Source organism: Gobio gobio (assembly GCF_949357685.1).
Source record: "Gobio gobio genome assembly, chromosome: 2".
Lineage (NCBI taxonomy): Eukaryota > Metazoa > Chordata > Actinopteri > Cypriniformes > Gobionidae > Gobio > Gobio gobio.
In genome coordinates this window covers 8,201,390-8,221,251 of record NC_137098.1, presented here as the reverse complement: position 1 = coordinate 8,221,251, position 19,862 = coordinate 8,201,390, and the positions used below count along the sequence as shown (strand labels likewise).

General features: G+C 38.5%; 1 protein-coding gene across 1 annotated transcript in view; it reads left to right on the top strand.

The window, feature by feature from the left end:
* galnt18b (UDP-N-acetyl-alpha-D-galactosamine:polypeptide N-acetylgalactosaminyltransferase 18b) overlaps nt 1-19,862 on the top strand; it is a 177,469-nt gene that overhangs the window by 114,620 nt on the left and 42,987 nt on the right. Inside the window, exon 7 of the mRNA XM_079802002.1 lies at nt 12,008-12,193. Within this exon, the coding sequence (XP_079658128.1) occupies nt 12,008-12,193 (186 nt within the window). The remainder of the gene's footprint in view (nt 1-12,007; nt 12,194-19,862) is intronic.

The window sequence follows — 19,862 nt, the reverse complement described above, 5'->3', positions numbered from 1 at the left end:
TTTCTGTTCCTCTCAATTCCGATTTCGTTTTAACTCCTACGGTGGCCGATTTAGTCCAAGATTAACATGGCTTCCAGTTCAACCTCGTCCACATTCGACACGGTGCCATCGAGTGTTAAAACGCGAAAGGCGAAGCTTGAATTCACGGGTATGTCCCTCTTTGGCTAATGTACTTTCAAGATGGAGGGGCAACATGGCGACCCGCATTCGAACCCCTTACCCCATTACATGTATTTTCAATGGCATATTATAAACTTACGAGAATACTTTATTACTTGAAAGAAGTAAATATACATTAATGAGCACATATATTTTTGAAAGAACTAACTGTTTTTAGCTAAGAATAAACTCAAAAAGTTACACAGTGTAGCTTTAAGCCTTAAAGTTCTGCATAATTAAGGTCGTGGTCACTTGAGTGACAGGTGGATTGTCACTATGGTCGAGCTAGGCAGGCGTGGTTTCAGCAACCAAGCACCTCAGCTCCACCCATGTCCCGTCTCTTTGCCCATTTTCAGTTATCCGGGAGTGACGCGGCCAAGATGGCAACAGCTGACTTTAGGCTTCAAAAATGCTGAAGATACATGTCTTAAAGATACATGTGTATGCACTACTTGCTTAATGCAAGCACTAGATAGATCACAATTAGAGCTTAGATTGGGTGCCAAAAAAATCGGCAAAAAAATTATCAAATAATCAATAATCCGCTCTATGCCAGCGCTCCACTCATGAACCTCACTGGTAAAATGACGTTTGCTTAAATCCTGCTTAGACATGACATTTATCTGTACTGCCTATACTTGTTGTAGAAATTAAACAATACATTTTGTTTCATATGTTTAAAAATTATATTGTTATTTTTAAATTTCATCTGATTATGAAAAGTGCAAAGATGCCCGTGGGTCAGAAATGATTTTGGTGGTTATTATATTTTAACCACCAAAATCATTTCAGCAGGATACTTGCCTCACAGACATGAGAAATATGTGTATAGAAAGCTTGAAATGTCTACTTTTAAATGAAACAATTCGGAACGAAAATAAATAGTTAAGCAAAGCGCAGTGTTCACACAAGCAGCTCATGATGGTGTCTCAGAGCGTTTCTGCATCACTGCATGTGCTGTGAGTTTAATGCGCATTTTTAGACTAATCCTGACTTGTGCAACTTTGTACACATTTGTTTCTTAGTTGTAGTATTAGTTCTTACTTTGCTATATATATAATATTATTTCTGATTATGGCATAGCTTTCTGCCCACCCAATTAGGCTAATAAAGTAATGGTTAAAAAAACAAATGCTTGGTCGGGTCGAGTCAAGTTCGGGCTCGGGCAGAGGATGTAATCTCTAATCACAATACAGGATTTACCCTATTATACTTTATCGACACAAATTGATAGTTCAAACAGCCACACACATAAACAAAGCATCCGGCTGTCTTTAAGTTCACATGAACAACAGTTAAAGTTACTCGTCAGGCTACAGAAGAGTACCATAATTCCTCCGTTCAATTAGGTTTAAGACATATATCAACCCAGCTACAACATAATTGTGAATAACTACCTTAACACAAAATCGACCACAGAAGCCTTTGCTGTTCGTCCAGAAATCCAAGAAGTGTATATTCATCTATATTTTTTTTCTACGAATCATTGAGTTGACGTACTAAACATAAGTGGAATTTGTACCGCAGCGCCACCACACCTTGACACTCATGACAAGAATAACATGCATAGTTTATCTTTATTGAAGTAAATTAGGTTTAAATCGCCGTCATGCACAAATTAATTATATTTTAGCAAATTTTACACATAATAATCCACGATGATCACATTACACAAAACTGAAATTGCACTTAAAAATAACACATTGTCAATATTTTTTGAGATCCCCCAAAATTTCACAAATCACGTTTTCAGGGGAGCCCATGTCTTCTTAAGGGGAGCCGACCTCCCCCTAGCTCCCCCGTAGTTCGTACCCTGATGTTTATGCTTAAACCCAACCCAAGTGCTAATTGAGATCTCTAACAATATGGATCATAAATTCAATATCCCTGTAACCTACTTGCTTAATGGAGAACAGGAGAGAAGTTTTCCCAACTCAACAGAGCTGCTCACAGTTACATGATTGGTAGGAAACAGCTAAAATGTATTGACATTTTATAAAGGAAATCAAGTACCTGAAGAACGTGTGTCGACAGTTTATGTAGTTGGATGGTTGAGCTCCAGAAAAATCAATAATAAAACGCTTACCGATAAAAAAGGCGGAAATAAAAAAACACTAAACTCAAATAACTCATCTTAAGGAATGTATGGCTCTAAATAGAACTGTTATGTGTAAAGAGCCTTTAAAGAACCATCCTTTTTTTAGTTACTATTCACAATTTTCTGTATGTGCATATTCAAACAACCTAGTACATTTGCCAAAATGTGCAGTATACAGTGACAAGAAAAAGTATGTGAACCACTTTCGCAGAATCTGTGAAAATGTGAATAATTGTAACTAAATAAAAGAGATCACACAAAATGCATGTTATTTTTTATTTAGTACTGTCCTGAATAAGATATTTTACATAAAAAAGGTTTACATATAGTCCACAAGGCAAAAAAAATTGCTGAATTTATTAAAATAACCCCATTCAAAAGTTTATGAAGCATTAATTCTCAATAATGTGTGTCGTTCCCTGGATGATCCACGGCTGTTTTTTGTTTTGTGAAGGGACTTGTTGTTCTTGAGTCCCTTGTTTGTCCTGAGCAGTTAAACTGCCCAATGTTCTTCAGAAAAATCCTCCAGGTCCTGCACATTCTTCAGTTTTCTAGCATCTTTTACATATGTGAACCCTCTCCAGCAGGGATTGTATGATTCTGAGATTCATCTTTTCACACTGAGGACGATTAAGGGACTCAAACACAACTACTAAAAAAGGTTGAAACATTAACTGATGCTCCAGAAGGAAACACGATGCATTAAGAGCTGGGGGTGAAAACTTTTGAGCAGGATGAAGATGTCCAAATGTTTCTTATTTTGTTTAAATATCTTTTTCTTTTTTCATTTAGTACTGCCCTTCAGAATGAACAGAAAATACTTGCATGTTTCACAGAAGACAAATTGAGTACAATTTACCTTGATTTTCAAATTCAATGGGTTTTCACCCCCGGCTCTTAATGCATCATGTTTCCTTCTGGAGCATCAGTGAATATTTCAACCTGTTTGAGTCCCTCAATTGTCCTCAAAATCATACTTTGAATGGGGTAATTTTAATAAATTCAGCTATTTGTTTGTCTGTGGACTATATGTAAACATGTTTTATGTAAAATATCTAATTCAGGACAGTAATCAAATCAAATCACTTTATCAAATCAAATCACTTTATTGTCACACAGCCATGTACACAAGTGCAACAGCAGGTGAAATTCTTGGTGCAGTTCCGAGCAACATAGTAGTCACGACATGACATGTACAACATTTAGAGCAGCATCAGATTACACTGATGCGCCCACAATTACTCACAGCACAGTAAACTCTACAATAAACAATAAATAATTTACACAATGTGAGTGTGGTTCTCACAGCTTTAACCAATATACACATACTTACAATATACATATACTTTAAACAATATACTTTAAACAATATACTTTAAACAATATACACACTAAAACATACATTAAACAATATACATTACGCTATAATAATAATAATAATAGTATACAATGTACAGTATACATTATTATTCACAGTAGAGATCCAATGTGCAATAGGTGCTATATGATAAATAATAAATTATATAAATGTGTATATAATGTGTGTGTATCGACAGTGGGTTGTGCTGAGTGATATTCTGTCCAGTGTGTGTTATGATCCTGATGGATCAAGAGTTCAGGAGTCTAATTGCTTGTGGGAAGAAGCTGTTCTGGAGTCGGCTGGTGCGTGTTCTGATGCTGCGGTACCGTCTGCCTGATGGCAGCAGTGAGAGCAGCCCATGGCTCGGGTGGCTAGAGTCTCTGATGATCCTCTGAGCTCTCTTCACACACCGCCTGGCGTAAATGTCCTGGAGGGAGGGAAGCTCACCTCCGATGATGCAGCTGGCCGTGCGCACTACCCTTTACTAAATAAAACATTGTATGATCCCTTTTATTTAGGTAAAATTATTCACATTTTCACAGATTCTGCAAGTGGTTCACATACTTTTTCTTGCCACTGTACAACCAGATCACACTGCATGGGAGACTGTTTCCCACAATGCACTCAAATCGACTTTCTGTTTCCAGAAAGTCAAATGAACCATACGTAATGATGATTATTTAACAAATTTTCTTCTTGACAGTTTTTTTTTTCAAGGGCCTCCAAGAATTAAGACATTTATTAATGCAGTTCTCTAACCCGGGATTTGATTGGTCACCACAATCTGCTGTTAAATATTTCTGTATAATAGCTGATAAATTGTATAATTGGCATTGATATAGCTGTGCTGGCACCTCATATCATTCAGCAACGTTTTTTCTCTTGTATAATGAAATGAATCAGTATTTAATGTCCTTTTATTTATTCAGAAAGTCATAATCACAAAAATAAAAATAGTAGCCAATAGTCGGTGCATACACTAACATTTCAGACATGATCATTGTTTGATTAGCATTCTGCCGCTCTTGCTACCCCAGACATCTCTCCATGGAAATGTAGCACTCTTGAACAAATGTTTACACCAGGAAATGAATGACATTTGGGTTCATATGAACCTGTGTACTCTCCAATCAGTGTCATCACAGTAGAACAAATCCAAGCATTTGGATGATCATTTGGGAGTAAATGTTTGAACACTGGAGGCAAGCAAAAAAACACAAAAAAACAGCGAGACAAAAGTTAGCACTGACAAGCAGCAGGGCTGCTCTAGTTCGGGGAACCGCGAGTGTCCGTAGGAGGATTGGCAGGCAGAAAAGAGGGATAAAAACAGGCGGTCGCACATTCACACATATACACGCACAGACATTTTTAAACCACCCACTATTCAGTTCAGTGCGCATGTTACTCACTTGTCAAACATAGATTCTGACAAGGGTAAATTATACAGGAGTAAATATCAGGGCAGTGCGACTGCTAATGCACGCCACGGTCAACAACGACAATAAACCATGACAACAGCAATTCCACCCACGCCGAGAATCTTTTCTTTCAATTTAACAACTGCCGCTTAGGTATATACTAGTAAGTGTTTTTAATTGTACCATTCTGATCTGGGAAACCATCCAAGCCAGTTGTCCTTGGACCTTTTGCTTTCAGACGTCTCCAAGGGAGTGGATTGTATGTGCCGTGTGCTGTTTCCATGTCTGCATGTGCCATTGTCATAGAAACTGCTGATTTTATTGAATCGCTACCCATAATTGACTCCCCATCTTCAAAACAAGGCCTAATTGTGTTCCGGCTTATAACTGTAGCGTGGTGTGAAATTAGATTTGAACTGACTGACTTCTTTCGCCCCGTTCAAGCACCTCATAGAGCCACTTACCAAAGCTCTGTACACAGGTCCTCTCACAGACGAGAGTGATTGGCATGTGTGCTTGACTGTGCTCTCCTGTTCTCTTAACTGTGTGTTCACACTGACAGCGATTACATTGCTGGAGGTCACAGAGTTTCTGTGCTGCTCGCTGCTAGTAGGCGTTTGCACTCGATTGCTTTATCCGACTGTATACAGCAACTCCTGCTATCGTAACTGCCCATTTTCATACACTACTGGTCAAAAGTTTGGAGTAATTACGATTTTTATAAAGTTTGCCACCACAGGAATAATTTTTAATTTAAAAAAGGTAACCATTTACAATAAGGTTCTTTACTTAACATTAGTTAACTACATCAGTTAACATGAACTAATAATGAACTGCACTTAAAACATTTATTTATCTTTGTTAATGTTAATTTCAACATTGCCTTATTCAAATCTTGTTAACATTAGTTAATGCACTGTGAACTAACATGAACAAACCATGAACAGCTGGATTTTTATTAACTAACGGTCACAAAGATGAACTAATGCTGAACAGAGGTGTTGTTCATGGTTAGTTCATGTTAACTAATGCATTAACTAATACAACCTTATTGTAAAGTGTTACCAAAAAAAAGAATTATAATAATTATAATATTAATAATACACTGACCGGACAAAAAAAAAGTCACAACGTAACTTTTAATAAAATCATTTAGTTCAGTTACAGAACAGACGCTACAATTAAAAACTGAACGTGTCTGTTCAATACAGCACGAGCCGAACGAGAGTCGCAGCACAAACGCAGTAGTTGTCAGATTTCATTCATCACAAGAGCGATGAGCTGAGGGAAGCTAAGCACGGCATTCATTCACGGCCGCACAGTCATTCATGGCTTTTATTTGTATTTGATTAAATAAATGCAGCCTTGGTGAGCATAATCATTTTTTGGAGTAATTATTCCAAACTTTTGATGGGTAGCGTCCATTGGTCAACTTTATGAAATTTCCAACAGTCACTGAATTACCATCTCTCATTGAAAATGAGTGATTCATGTGGCTTTGTTGCTTTGATTCGCTGCCAGTGTGAACCCCCTTTAAGAGTGAGCAATACATTTATAGGGAGTTCTGTTTTAGATATAATGACAGCTTCATCTTCCTCCCCGCAGTGAGAGCAGAGTGTACCTGCTGGAGTGAAGCGTATATCGAGTGTCCTTGATAGCCTCTTCTGCTCAGCCTCATAATACACTCCACACAATCTTGATACATTTCCTCTGGCTTCAAAGTGAAGTCATGACCTCTCAGATTGTCATATTTTTCCTCAGACAATTTTTTTTTATTTTTATTAAATTGGCTGACCATAACAATCGCTTCAAAATGCAGTTCTAATCTTGAAAGAGTAATGGAATTTTTTTCTACACATAGATAATAGTATTTTATTGTTGCTGAAAGAGCTTTGCCCTAATCAGCTTTATCATTTTTTAAATACAAAACCGCATAGCTTGTCACCAGTGTATTATGTTAATGTGGACATTGTTTGGGATACTGCTATGCTGTTGTCCTCCCCATGCTTTTAAATAAAAGACTTCATTGGTCAACCAACCTTTTCAAATAGGTTTGCTGCTGAATAACATGGGTCGTAATTCAATGTGAATACTGTTCCAAAAGTTTTAAGCATCATTGTGAAAGCATTGTGACCAACTCGGTGACAAATAAATCCAAAATGGCTGGTAAAGTGAGAAGTATGCATTATAAAAAATTTACTTTTAAATAGATAATATAATCTGTTTGAAATAAAAGGCCACTTAAGTGTACTTAAAGGTGCTTTATGTTTTTTTGACTATACTAAAGCATAAAAATACCATAATACCTTACTTGGAAATGTGTTCCTTGTCCAGATGTCTGTTTTTGTTTTGGCCCGTTTGATGCTGCCCACTGCCATTCACCTTTCTGCCATTTCATTGGTGGAAACAGCGTATTGCAGCCATTGAAGCCAGCAAATGAACTGGTTCAGAGATCGCAGATTCTACCTGGCCTAAAAAGCAATAAAAAAAATTACAAACGTATACATTAACTGATCATCTGACAGTGTCATTTGCCCTCGTTCCTGGTGCTTGTCCTCAATCTGGCAACCTACATGTGTGTCGAGTTAGAGGAGGAGGGGTCGGCGGGGAAACAACTCTATAATGTCTATAAAAACCTATAATATTTTGAATTTGGACTATTACTTACATACTGCACCTTTAAAGAGAGTACACTTTCTTATGGTTCTTAACACACTTAAAGGATTAGTTCACTTTTCAATAAACTTTTGCTGATAATTTACCCACCCCCATGTCATCCAAGATGTCCATGTCTTTCTTTCTGCAGTCGAAAAGAAATTAAGGTTTTTGATGAAAACAGTCCAGGGTTTTTCTCCATATAATGGATTTCAATGGGCTCCAAACGATTCAAGGTCCAAATGACAGTTTCAGTGCAGCTTCAAAGGGCTTTAAACGACACCAGACTATAAATAAGGGTCTTATCTAGCGAAACGATCAGTTTCTGCTAGAAACCGTGCAGTATTTATGCTATTATTTTACCTCTTATCAGACGAACGTGATCATCTCTGAGCTCAGCCTTAACTTCCGCTAAGTGAGGTCAAAATACGGGCATGGTTATAGATATATTCATCATAGATGCCTCATTCTATTGATCCGTGCAAGCGCTAATGAGCTATCTATGTATACGTCTATGACCACGCTCGTATTTTGACCTCACTGAGAGGAAGTTATGGCGGAGCTCAGAGATGATCACGTTCGTCTGATACGAGGTAAAATAATAGCATAAATACTGCTCGGTTTCTCGCAGACACCGATCGTTTCGCTAGATAAGACCCTTATTCATCATCTGGTATCGTTTAAAGCCCTTTGAAGCTGCGCTGAAACTGTCATTTGGACCTTGAACCGTTTGGAGCCCATTGAAGTCCATTATATGTAGAAAAATCCTGGAATGTTTTCATCAAAAACCTTAACTTCTTTTCGACTGCAGAAAGAAAGACATGGACATCTTGGATGACATGGGGGTGAGTAAATTATCAGCAAAAGTTTATTGAAAAGTGAACTTATCCTTTAAGTACACTTTTAAAAGGTACAGTTTGTAAAATTGTTTGATTAAAGGTCCCATGGCATGAAATTTTCATTTTATGAGGTTTTTCAACATTAATATGAGTTTCCCTAGCCTGAATATTGTCCCCAAGTGGATAGAAATGTTGATCGGTGTAAACCCGAGTTCTGGCTGTCTTTCTCTGCCTTTGAGAAAATGACAGGCCAGATGAGCCAATCCTGAAGTCTCCTGGTTTGACGTCCAAGCAGGAACGGTTTCCTCCCTTTCCTCCGCCAAGAGAATCTGGCACGCCCATGCAAACGCTCGAGAGCTTGTGAACGAGTGAACGCTGGCAGTTTCTCAGTGTTTGGATGTACAAATGAAAACAGAAGTCTTTTTTCAGTTCCTTCTGATCTGTGATCAGTGATTTCTTATGTGTAGCTAATTATTTATTATTCGTGCACACGCTGCGGCTTCTCTCTCTCTCGACAGAACAGTGTTTTCGTGTTTTCTATCTTGTGAGTCAGTATTTTTGTACGTCCTCGTCGCGTCTATCTGTTCTACAATGTGCATACAGTCGTTTCTGCTCAACATTAGCAGAGTCACATCTTTAGAGATAAACCTTACACACGCCAAGGTCGACCGGTCGGCCTCCAACATCCCCGACCCCCAGTACTGCATCTGGCCCACAGCGGAGGCACCAAACGCGGCGTGAGATTAAGCAGAAGGGGGGTAAGCGTGAGGGTATCCGGCTAGGCTAGCCAGCTATTCCCACAATAAACTGGATTACATTCGATTACTGCTGTTGTGTCTTTGTTTGCGCTGTGTACTCAATGCACTGACGCTTTCCATATGATAGGAACATATCTAAAAATAATAGTATTGTCAACACTTACTCGTAACTCGTTCATCTCGACAGCTGTAATGGTACTTTGCATGTGTTACAAAGTTGGTAATAATGATGAAGACGGACTCGGCGTGACTGGGACTCGTGTTTATTCAGAACTCTCAGATACAAACACAATAAACTCACGCTGACTGACGGCGCTCTCATAACTCAGTAGTTACTATAAATAACTTTGTTAACAATCGCTGAGCTCAGTCTCTGGTACATTAGTGATGTCCGGTTCACGAACGATCTTTCTTTTGAACCGGTTCTTTTTAGTGAACCGAATCAGTTCACCAAATCGGACTGAATCGTTTTAAACGGTTTGCGTCTCCAGTCAGCGCTGATCCATAATTTACTAAAGTTACTAACTTTCTGACATGAGTGACATTTCCTCTGACTAGAAATAGACTAATAACCTGAAGTATATGCTGTAACTACAACAGTTCACTGAACTGAGACTGACAGAACTGATGAGAAGTGAACTCCGGTCCATCCATCTCTCTGGCAGCAGCTCGTGCCTGCTCGTGCCTCGTAGACCTCGTTAAACCACGCCCCCTCCGCTCATATCAAATGCAAAGATGTCAGCCAATCACAACAGTGGGCGTTTTTACTGAAGTCTCACAGCAGACACGCCTCTTGAAGCAGGGCATTCAGCCACAGGGCAAACAGCAGTATAGAAAAAATGCCTTTTATTTCTAAATTATGACATTTTATGATGTAAAAATCATACTAACAATATAAGTACACCTCAGGAAACATTATAAAATAATAGAAAAATGCCATGCCATGGGATCTTTAAAAGTTTAATTAGCCTTCGATTAACCTTTTGCTTGACTACATTATCAAACAGCTAATAATGTGTTGCTAATGTTATACAAACCATGTTCCTATTTGCCATCTCAGAGTCAGACAGCTGCCTTCTGAAAATCAGCATCCTCAGAAACGCTTTGAACAGGCATATAGTTCATCATAACATTGTAAAATACATCATACCATTTTTTTTACATCATACCATACATTCATACCATCTGCTTCAGAGTTTGATAATATGCTAAAGCCCGCCCACACGTTGATGTGATTGGAAGGTAGTTTGTGACGTCAGGGATTGGAAGGTCGTTTGTGACGTCATGTCTTTGGTTTACTGCAGTTTTAAAGAGAAAATACTCAGAAATGGTGTTGACTTATGAATTTGCACATGGTTTGTCTGAAAGCATATTAAAAACACCACATAAACAACATTAAAAACTTGATTTTCACCACAGGGAGACTTTCAGAGGTAATTATGAAATTACATAAAAAGATGTTTGTCTTTCTTGAGGGTCAAAAGGCAGTTCAGATAATTGAATTCAAACTATACCACATTTTCATTTGATTGCAATTAACATACTGTAAGTTTCTGAAAAGTTTACATCCAGTTTTTGCGTAGCTAAGTATATTCTTTCTGTAAAAAGAGCACTTTTAACTATGCTAAATTGTACACACTCCTTTTATTCAGAACTAATGCTGCGTTCCAGGCAGGTTTTTGAGCCGTAAATTACAACTTCAAACCACGACTCACGACTTTGTAGTGTTCCAGGCAAAGTCACGCCAAACTGCCTGAGCGCAAGGAATTGTGTGGTAGTTAGATGTAAACAAAGCGTGGCGGACCGTACGGGGTGTATGCTCATTTACAATCATTTCTATCGCCAAAGGTGCTTACTCCTTGCTTATTTGAGGGAAACGGAGGAGAAAAACAGCGCAGATGGCAAGAAAAACTGTTATACCTTTTATTTTACGTTATTTGTATATTTGTTTCATAAACAACGCATCCGTAGGGGGCTGCCATTGTTGCTTCGCGGGCTATGTGACGTCAAAACTCGTAACTGGGAGGACATCTATCTAGTACGAGTTCACGGGTGGGAAGTCACGGGTTTGACTGCCGTTCCAGTCCACTTTCACGGGTAGAAGGTTGGAAAAACACGGGTTACGGGTTGCCTGGAACGCGGCATTAGAAACACTGAAATATGTGTTCAATCTTTAAACAAATTGACCATTTAGACAGCATTTGTTTATGTGCGCTGACTTTTGCCTGACAGGTTGATGGTTAGCTTAGCAACATGCTAACTCTAAACTCTGTTATAACTGTGGTTCACGTCTCACCATGTGCTTCACATGTGGAGATATATTTGAGTTTCTGTCGATGTAGAGTGTTCCAAATCAGTCACTTATGAGGTTCCAACTGTGTTAGGATACAGCCATAGAAGACAGCTGGAGTGTTCACATGCAAAGACGCATGCATTATCTTTTCCCCTTGAGACAAATCCGTATTTTAAATGTATCCAATTTACCTCACATGCCATAAATTAAATTTCCTTTCAGCGTCTCATGGGGGTCTGGGTGTCCTTAAGATGTCCAAATGAGCTTTATTATTAGAGACATAAGTGTTACGCAAGATACCAAGCTTCTGCACGTTATCAGCTCCTCAGTCTGAGCCAGAGAGTAGATGTATCTTGCCAAGAATTGTGCCTGTTGTATTTCTCAGTGTGAAAATGTATTTTTATTTAGACTCTTTGTGTCTGTGTAGGTGTGGCAATGTGGAGGAAGTGTGGAGGTGTTGCCCTGTGCTCGTATCGCCCATATCGAGCGTGCCCACAAACCCTACACGGAGGATCTTACTGCCCACGTGCGCAGAAATGCTCTGAGAGTGGCCGAAGTGTGGATGGATGAGTTTAAAAGCCACGTCTACATGGCCTGGAACATTCCACAAGAGGTGAGGTCTATGTCAGCTATACATATTCCGCTTTCATCCAACATGTCTTATAAGTGAGGAATGCTAAATTCACCTAAATGAGACAGTAACACAAGAAAAGCTGCAATACAAGTTCAAAAATGTACAAGAGATTTAGGGTTTTTATTTGCGAAGTGTCTGTTTTCACTAAGTGCAAATAGATTGCCTTGTTGGCAAATGCTATTTGCACTAACTCCGCCCACTGACATCTGGTTGGCCAGACAAAAGGACGGAAGACACTGGTTTGTGTACAGCAGCAGTAGTAGTATAGGGGTAAAGCACACAGCAGAAAGTTGACGCAACTCGATTCCGAGGTTTGAATCCACCTTTTGCTAAACTTGCTCTTATCCCTTTTCCCATCACATATCAGATCGGAAAGGCATTTATTTAAAAAAAAAAATTAAGACAATTTTCGAAAAGTGGAAATAAAGTGTCTTATGCCTGTTTATCGGCTAGGGGTAGGTTTGGTGAGGGCTATATTGTCCCAATAAGGCCGAATTCTAGCCTCTAAAATATTCGAAAATTCGGAAATAAAGTGTCTAACGCATGTTTATCACGTTTCTTGTTTGAAGTTTACGTCTTTTAGTTTGTCAAGATATTTAAAAGCACCATTTCCAAAGAGTTTGCATGTGCGTACATGCTCCAGTATGTAAGAACGAGCCGATGATTAATTCTGAAAAGAAAGCAAAATAACTGAGAAAAATTAGGATTAGTCCTCAGATGCCATGTCTATAATGTATAGCAAAACATCTAGCATTAATTCATTAAAATATGTTATTACTCCACACCTGCGTGACATCATTAACCAACGTGGTTGAATGACAAATTTGCGATTTATGCGATTTCGGGAAACAGTTGTGACTAGCTTGTTGAGTTCTTCAACGATGCATCGTAGTATGGTAGTTAAGCAGTGAGTTACGTCGTTGTACGGGAAACACACTGCAGAGCGTTTCTGACAGAATGGGAAGAGAGGTGCTGCAACAATGTTTTTTGAACATTCAAGCATAAAAAACTATTCTAGTAGACCCCCCCCCCCCCAAACAAAATCAAGACTTACTGCAACATAGCAGTAAAGTGGGGTAGATTAAATGTTTTACATTTTAAATGTATTATTTTGAATTGTGTTTTGTAAAAAAAGATGCAGCAGAGTGTGATGTCATTTTACGACATTACAGTGTTCATAGAAGTTTCCAACATGTCCTCCAACCAATACGCCTATATAGGTCGTTTGTCACTTCCCTGAAATACGACCCATATGAGCGATTACTAAAGTTGTGCCCCTATCGACAACGGGACATGTTCATTTTAATGCTTTGTTTCCTTTTATTTGCTTTATATTTTGGGTTTTGCATAGCTCAATTGATAGAGCATTGCAAAATACAACATCATGTGATCATGTGATCATGCAATCGTGGGTTCGATCCCAGGGAACGCATGTGCTCATAAATTGTATATGCACTATAAATCACTGGGTAGGGGTAGGTGGAGGTTTAGGGGTGGGGTGGTTGTAGTTGTTAATAAAAAAAATATTTTGTTAAATGGAAATATGACAAATGGTGGTTTAAAGTCCACATATTGCATTTAAATGAACACGCATTTTGATTGGTAACGACAGTCATGCGTTATTTCATGATGACAGACGAAACACGACACTGTCATTATTTTACGTCAGCTAGAGGGCGCATGACTTTAAAATGTAAATAAAGGTTGTAATAATGTGCTTGAAAAACTACCTATAGAGTTGTTTTTTTAGAGGACAGTCTGGAAGTTTCACGTGCTCAAAGTCTAGTGTGACTGTGTTACAGGAATTTACAGGGTTGTTCTGGTGACATTTGCAATGCTCCACCATTAAGGAACAGTGAATGTGAATGTTCTGGAAACTGATTTTGTGCCTCATTGCGATGATAGCATAAGCACTGCTCATTCACAGACCCCAGTAGTCTCTGAAGAAGCCTAGACATGTGAAAGTGGGCGTATGTGGGAGGGTGGAGATGTTATATGGCTTGAATCTGAAGTCGGTAGACATGGGCAGCCAGTGTAGCGAGACAGAGGAGGTGGGTAGAGAGCCCTTTTGTGTTCACTGGAGTCCAGGTGAGCTGCAGCATTCTGGAGCATTGTAGACTAACAACCAGACAACAGGCTGTTGCAGCAGTCCAATCTTGAGATGACAAGAGTTTATTTCCTAAGATATCCTTATCATTAAAGATTCATGATATTTGTTTTAAAAAACTGCATGAATTATTAATTGAAAACGGTCCCTTATACAGGATGTGACCTAAATACACATTATCTTTTAATAGGTGTTGCTGATAATACTATAAACTTTATAGTATTATTAAAGAGTGCATTGAATAGGTAGTTTTTTTTCATCTCCTCACTTATGTTGCCCATATTTTTCTTAAATGTATTTCTAATAAACCACCAACGGTGTCGGAATGTTTAAGATGTTTGATTTTCTTTCGCTGGAATATATTACCTGCTGGTCAAAAGGAAATATAGATATGTTTTATCAGACCAAAAACTTAGCCAGTCAACGTGAACTTAAAATTGATGCCAGTATAAGGCTGTTTTTATTATTTATTTATTTGATGTAGATGTACAGTATTTTACATAATGGTTACACAGCATTACAGTTTTAAAATAACAAGAGACATTAACTACATAAGCACATCTGTTGTAAACTAGACTTTAAAAGACCGTGGCAGATTGTCAGCACGGGTTGAGGCAAAGGGTCCTTATTAATAACAAAATGCTCATGCACTGGAACTTAGAACTTCTCAAAACTTGAACAGAGCAACCAGCAAACATCGACAATAAACGATAAAGAACAACTGAAAATGAGGGCTATATATACACAGTGAAACACTTTGGTTGAAACAAGATAAGACACATGAGGGCAAATAAAAAACCATGGCAACTAATGAACAAGGACAAAGGAAACATGAACTATGTTTACATGTCAACAATGTGCTAAAAACAAGAATGTTGTTCCTTTGCGTTTCTCGCATACAGACGAAAAAGTGGGAATCGTTTTGACAATAGTTTTGTCTGTACGCAAATTGCAAAGGAAATGCGTTAATTGTTGACGCGTTGCTATTTTGAGGCAACTGAAAACGCAGTATTTTTTGTGTTATTTTAAGGTTGTGTTCAAAATATGCGCCTATAGGCACAACACACGCATTCTGCATATTACACATACAGGGCAGCAGCACACAAACATAAAAAAAAAGGATTCCTCTCTGGAGAGGTGTTTAGTCTTTCCATGTAAATAGCGAATCCGCCATTAGTAAATAGCGAATCCGCCATGGTGTGAGCGCAACTGGCTTTTAAAGGGAATGGGAGATGAGACTCTGATTGGTTTATTGCACGTTACGCCCAAAACACACCCATGACTCATTAAGAGACTAGGGACAACCCTTATAGACCATGCGCCTGATGCACAGACTGTTTTTAAACTAGACAGACTGTCGTTAAACTAGCAAAAGTGTATTCGGACACGCCCTAAGTGCACCTGCGCCATGCTCTTCAGACCATGTGCTCAGTTCGTTAAAATTGGGCCCATAGTGTGAACACATAATACTCGTGCACACTATTTCTACAAATTCATGTTTTTGTGGTTTACATGGAGACAAAAATGCTATTTGAATCCCGTTTCCAAAAGTTTGTGTTTTCAGGCCCTCAAAGCACATTTTCATATAAATGAATGGCCAAAACTCATAAAAGGTTTTCCATTTTCAGTTGAAAACAGTGTTTTGTAAACGGTCCCTAACAAAGGAAACTGAACTGCAAAACCAAACAAGATCAAAATCTCAAACGTAACACTGAGCTTGACCAGAAACATTTTCTGAAAGTCTGATATATAGATGCATTTTTTTAAGTTACAGAGTTAAAAATGCGCTGCAGAACAGGAGTGGCCCATAAACACTCTGTTTCCGTTGTTGGAAATAACATGCAAAGTAGATTTGATTATAAAGCCGTAGAAAAGTGAACAGAATGCATAGAGAAATACGGGTGTTATTATCTATTAAACAACCATTACCTCATTTATAGTTCTCCGGCCCTCAGCTGTGCTACCAGCCATATGTTACAGTGCTCCATTTATTTAGGGAGCTTTGGCCCTGCTTGTGCATTTATCAGCGAGACAGCAATTAAGATCTGGTGAAAGCGGAAGGCGTCGTGAGATTGCAGCAGATTCCCAGACCCAAGCTGAATGTTGAGGGGAGGGAAAGGGAGAAAGAGAAGTGACTGTTGATGCAGGCACAAAGACACGACTAGTGTGCTGAGCAACATGAACTGAGATGTTCATTTCTATTTCAGTTCCAGTGGTATACGAGGTTCAATGCTTTATTTTCATAAATCACTGCAATAATATATGGCAAATCAGCCTAATTCTATATCTCCAGTCCAATAATCTCCTTCTACGTTAAACAACAAAGTACTTGTGCTGAAAACAACACTGTTATCGTTTCTGTGTAAACTACAAAAATGCGGGGGTTTTTTTCATTTGAGACTCTTTGCATGTTATGATAAGGAATACCCGCGGAAGTGTTACTAGTATCTCATTTCACCGATAGTTTGTTTCTGGATTCTATATTAAAATACAGATACAATGTAAAGTATTTGCTCTGGCTCTTGTTTTAAATTATTTTGTTCCGATATTATATGCTGCTTGGATGTGGCAGTTGGTCTGTGTTGTATTTGCCCCGCCCCTCCTCCACTGTGATTGGACGGCTGGGTGAAAAGTGACTGCGATGAGCGCTGCGTTTTACTCAAAGTTGAACATTCTTCAGCTCTCGGCGACCAATAAAAAACCCTGAACGCTCAGCGCTTAAGCGTGAAATACTCGCTCAGCGCCTCGTTACGCTCATGCAGTTCTAAAAACGCACCGCTCCCATTGAAAACAATTGAGTACGCCAGCCAGCTGCGTGGAAAAAACGCTTTGGTGGACAGGCGGCCTAAGGCTCTTGAGTCAATTTTAAAGAAGGCTTTATGCCTAGAAGGCGCTGTATCAGAATAAATGTCTGAAATGATTGCATAATACTTTCATGTTTAAAGGGTAACTAAACCCTAAACCAACTTGTTTTAGTTAATGATCTGTAATACTGGGGCTTTATTAATGCTGTTCATTGATTCGAGTAAATGTTTTGACATTTGGGTATAAAGTGTTTTAATTCTATAAAATATGGTGTAAAACCGCCAAAGTGCTGCCCTCTTAAGGTTGAACGGTGGCTACTGCAGTTGAATTTTCCTATTGGACGTTGTGGTACATCGTGACGTAGGATGGTACCTCCAACGGCTCACTATCCGCGCCCCTGCACGAGTTCACCACGCCCTCAGAAATGTTTCCCCCAATCACACGATGAGAACGGCTTCACTCCAGTATGAAATGTCATGTTACATGAAGTAAACATTATGAATGAGACTGACTTGACACTTGCTTTAACATTGTATTGAAGAAAATACGGTTAAATAATGCAGTTGTCAGTACACGTCAGGCTTTTCTTGTGATATTATTGCCGCCTGTCATGTGTACAGATAATTTTCATACATGAGACGCGCTTTCAAACCCTGACACGCAAGTGGTTGCCGCGGACACAGATAGATTAGGTCAGTTCTCTTGCGCGGCTGCTTCACTAGCATCGTCGGCATCGGGAGTTAACGCAGTTTGAGCAGCGGCTCGCATTGATAAGGCTCCGGGTTTGTGTCTGTTACAGACAATCCACCTTCCTCCACTTCAGGTGAAGGTAGGAGAAATGACCGCTCTGTTGCAAAGCTGGCGTCACTCCAGTCATTCTCCATCTTTGCGACTCGTGAGTCTGACAGCTGTCAATCAATCCGTCACTGCGGGTCTCAGGTGCACGCCCTCTGCTCAGCCCCGCCCTCGGTTCGTCCCCTCTGTGTCCGCTGGGCTCTGCCCACTTTTCCAGCATTTTTTGAAAATTGCCAGTGGGTGGAGTTAAGCTCTGAGCAGGGGTTTAGTTACCCTTTAACCATTTATTTCATTTTTTTTTTCAAGTGATTAAGTATGTCTACAAGCAATTTAATTCATAAAATTGAATCAAAATAGAAAATGAGTTACAACTAAATTAATTTTATTCAAACTAAATCCATAAAATTATCCCATTATGGAAACCCTTAAAAGGTTCTATATATAAATCACTTGACAGAACCTTTTAAGATTCTAACCTTTTCTTCTAAGAGTGTATGTTGTAATTTAAGGGAGAATCTCTATATGACTTTCAGCCTCTTTCAGACAAAACTGATGTAACTTCCTGCAGAGTTCTTTCTATAAGGTTAGGGTAGGATTAGAGTTTGGTTGAGGGTTTTTTGCTTGTATTTATGCATCATTTACTGTTATTGTTATGGTAAGTATATGTAACAAGGACACAGTAAAATAAAGTATTACCAAAATATCTTATGTTGTGCATCATTTTGGGGCGGACTATCCCTTTAAATAATTGGTTTAAGTTAAATTACAAAGACTGGAATTTTGAGGACACTGGAAAAACCTATAAATTGATTACCAATTAAAACATGTTTTGTTGTTCGTCTTGAGAAAAGAAAAAAGTTTCTTAATGAAGTACCAGTTGTTAGAATGCATTGCATAGCAACCAGGGACCATGCAAAATTGCAACATCCGCTCATATCAAAATAATTAAATTATTTAAAATGAACCAATACATCCACTTAACTCTTTCCCTGCCATTGACAGAATTTTCCAGCTTTCCGTGTTTTCACTGTTATACGGTATTACGCATCTTCTGAAAGAGTACAGATTCTCCTGATCAAAGCACAAGTGAAGAAGAAGCAGAAACAAGAGATATCATATGTAATTATATGCATATGTAAAATAACGTGATCATCAACATTAAAAATCATATAAATCAAAACTGCCTAATGTTACTGAATGAAATGTCGACCCAGGATGAGCTACAGGACTGTGAAGCTTTAGGGGTGTTGATGGACTCAATCTACTCAATCTGTGTTTTGATTATCATTCTGAATCTGATCTGGATGTAGTCTATGACAAAAACACGATTTTAGTAAGTACATTTTATTTTAGAGCACATTTAAATTCAGCTTACACTGACCAAAGTGCTGTACAAAACAATATCATAAATACAATACAATACAAAATAAAATAGAGTAAAACAAATCTAAGATAACGGTTACTAATCCATAATTTAAAAATCATGAAAGGTCAATAATGTGTCTTAAGTCTAAATTTAAAAATAGTAATAGAAGGAGCTCTCTTAATGTCAGATGGCAACTGGTTCCATAACCATAGAGCAGCAACTGCAAAGGCTCTGTCACCTTTCAATTTAAGCCGTGACCGTGGGGCATATAAGTGAGCTTTATTGACAGATCTGAGGGATTTAGGAGCTGAGTTTTAAATGAATAAGATCTGATATGTAAGATGGGGCTTGTCCGTTAAGAGCTTTAAAAACAATCAGCAACATTTTGAATTGAGATCTAAAAAAGACAGGAAGCCAGTGAAGAGAAGATAAAATTATAAGCTAAAATTAGATTTTCTCAGTTTAAAAAAAAAAACTTAGCCACATTCAGAAGTCGATGAAAAAAAATGCACGAGAATAGAATAAAAGCAGAGGGTCTGTTCTTTCGTTTGATATATTGCATGTTCTGAGAAACA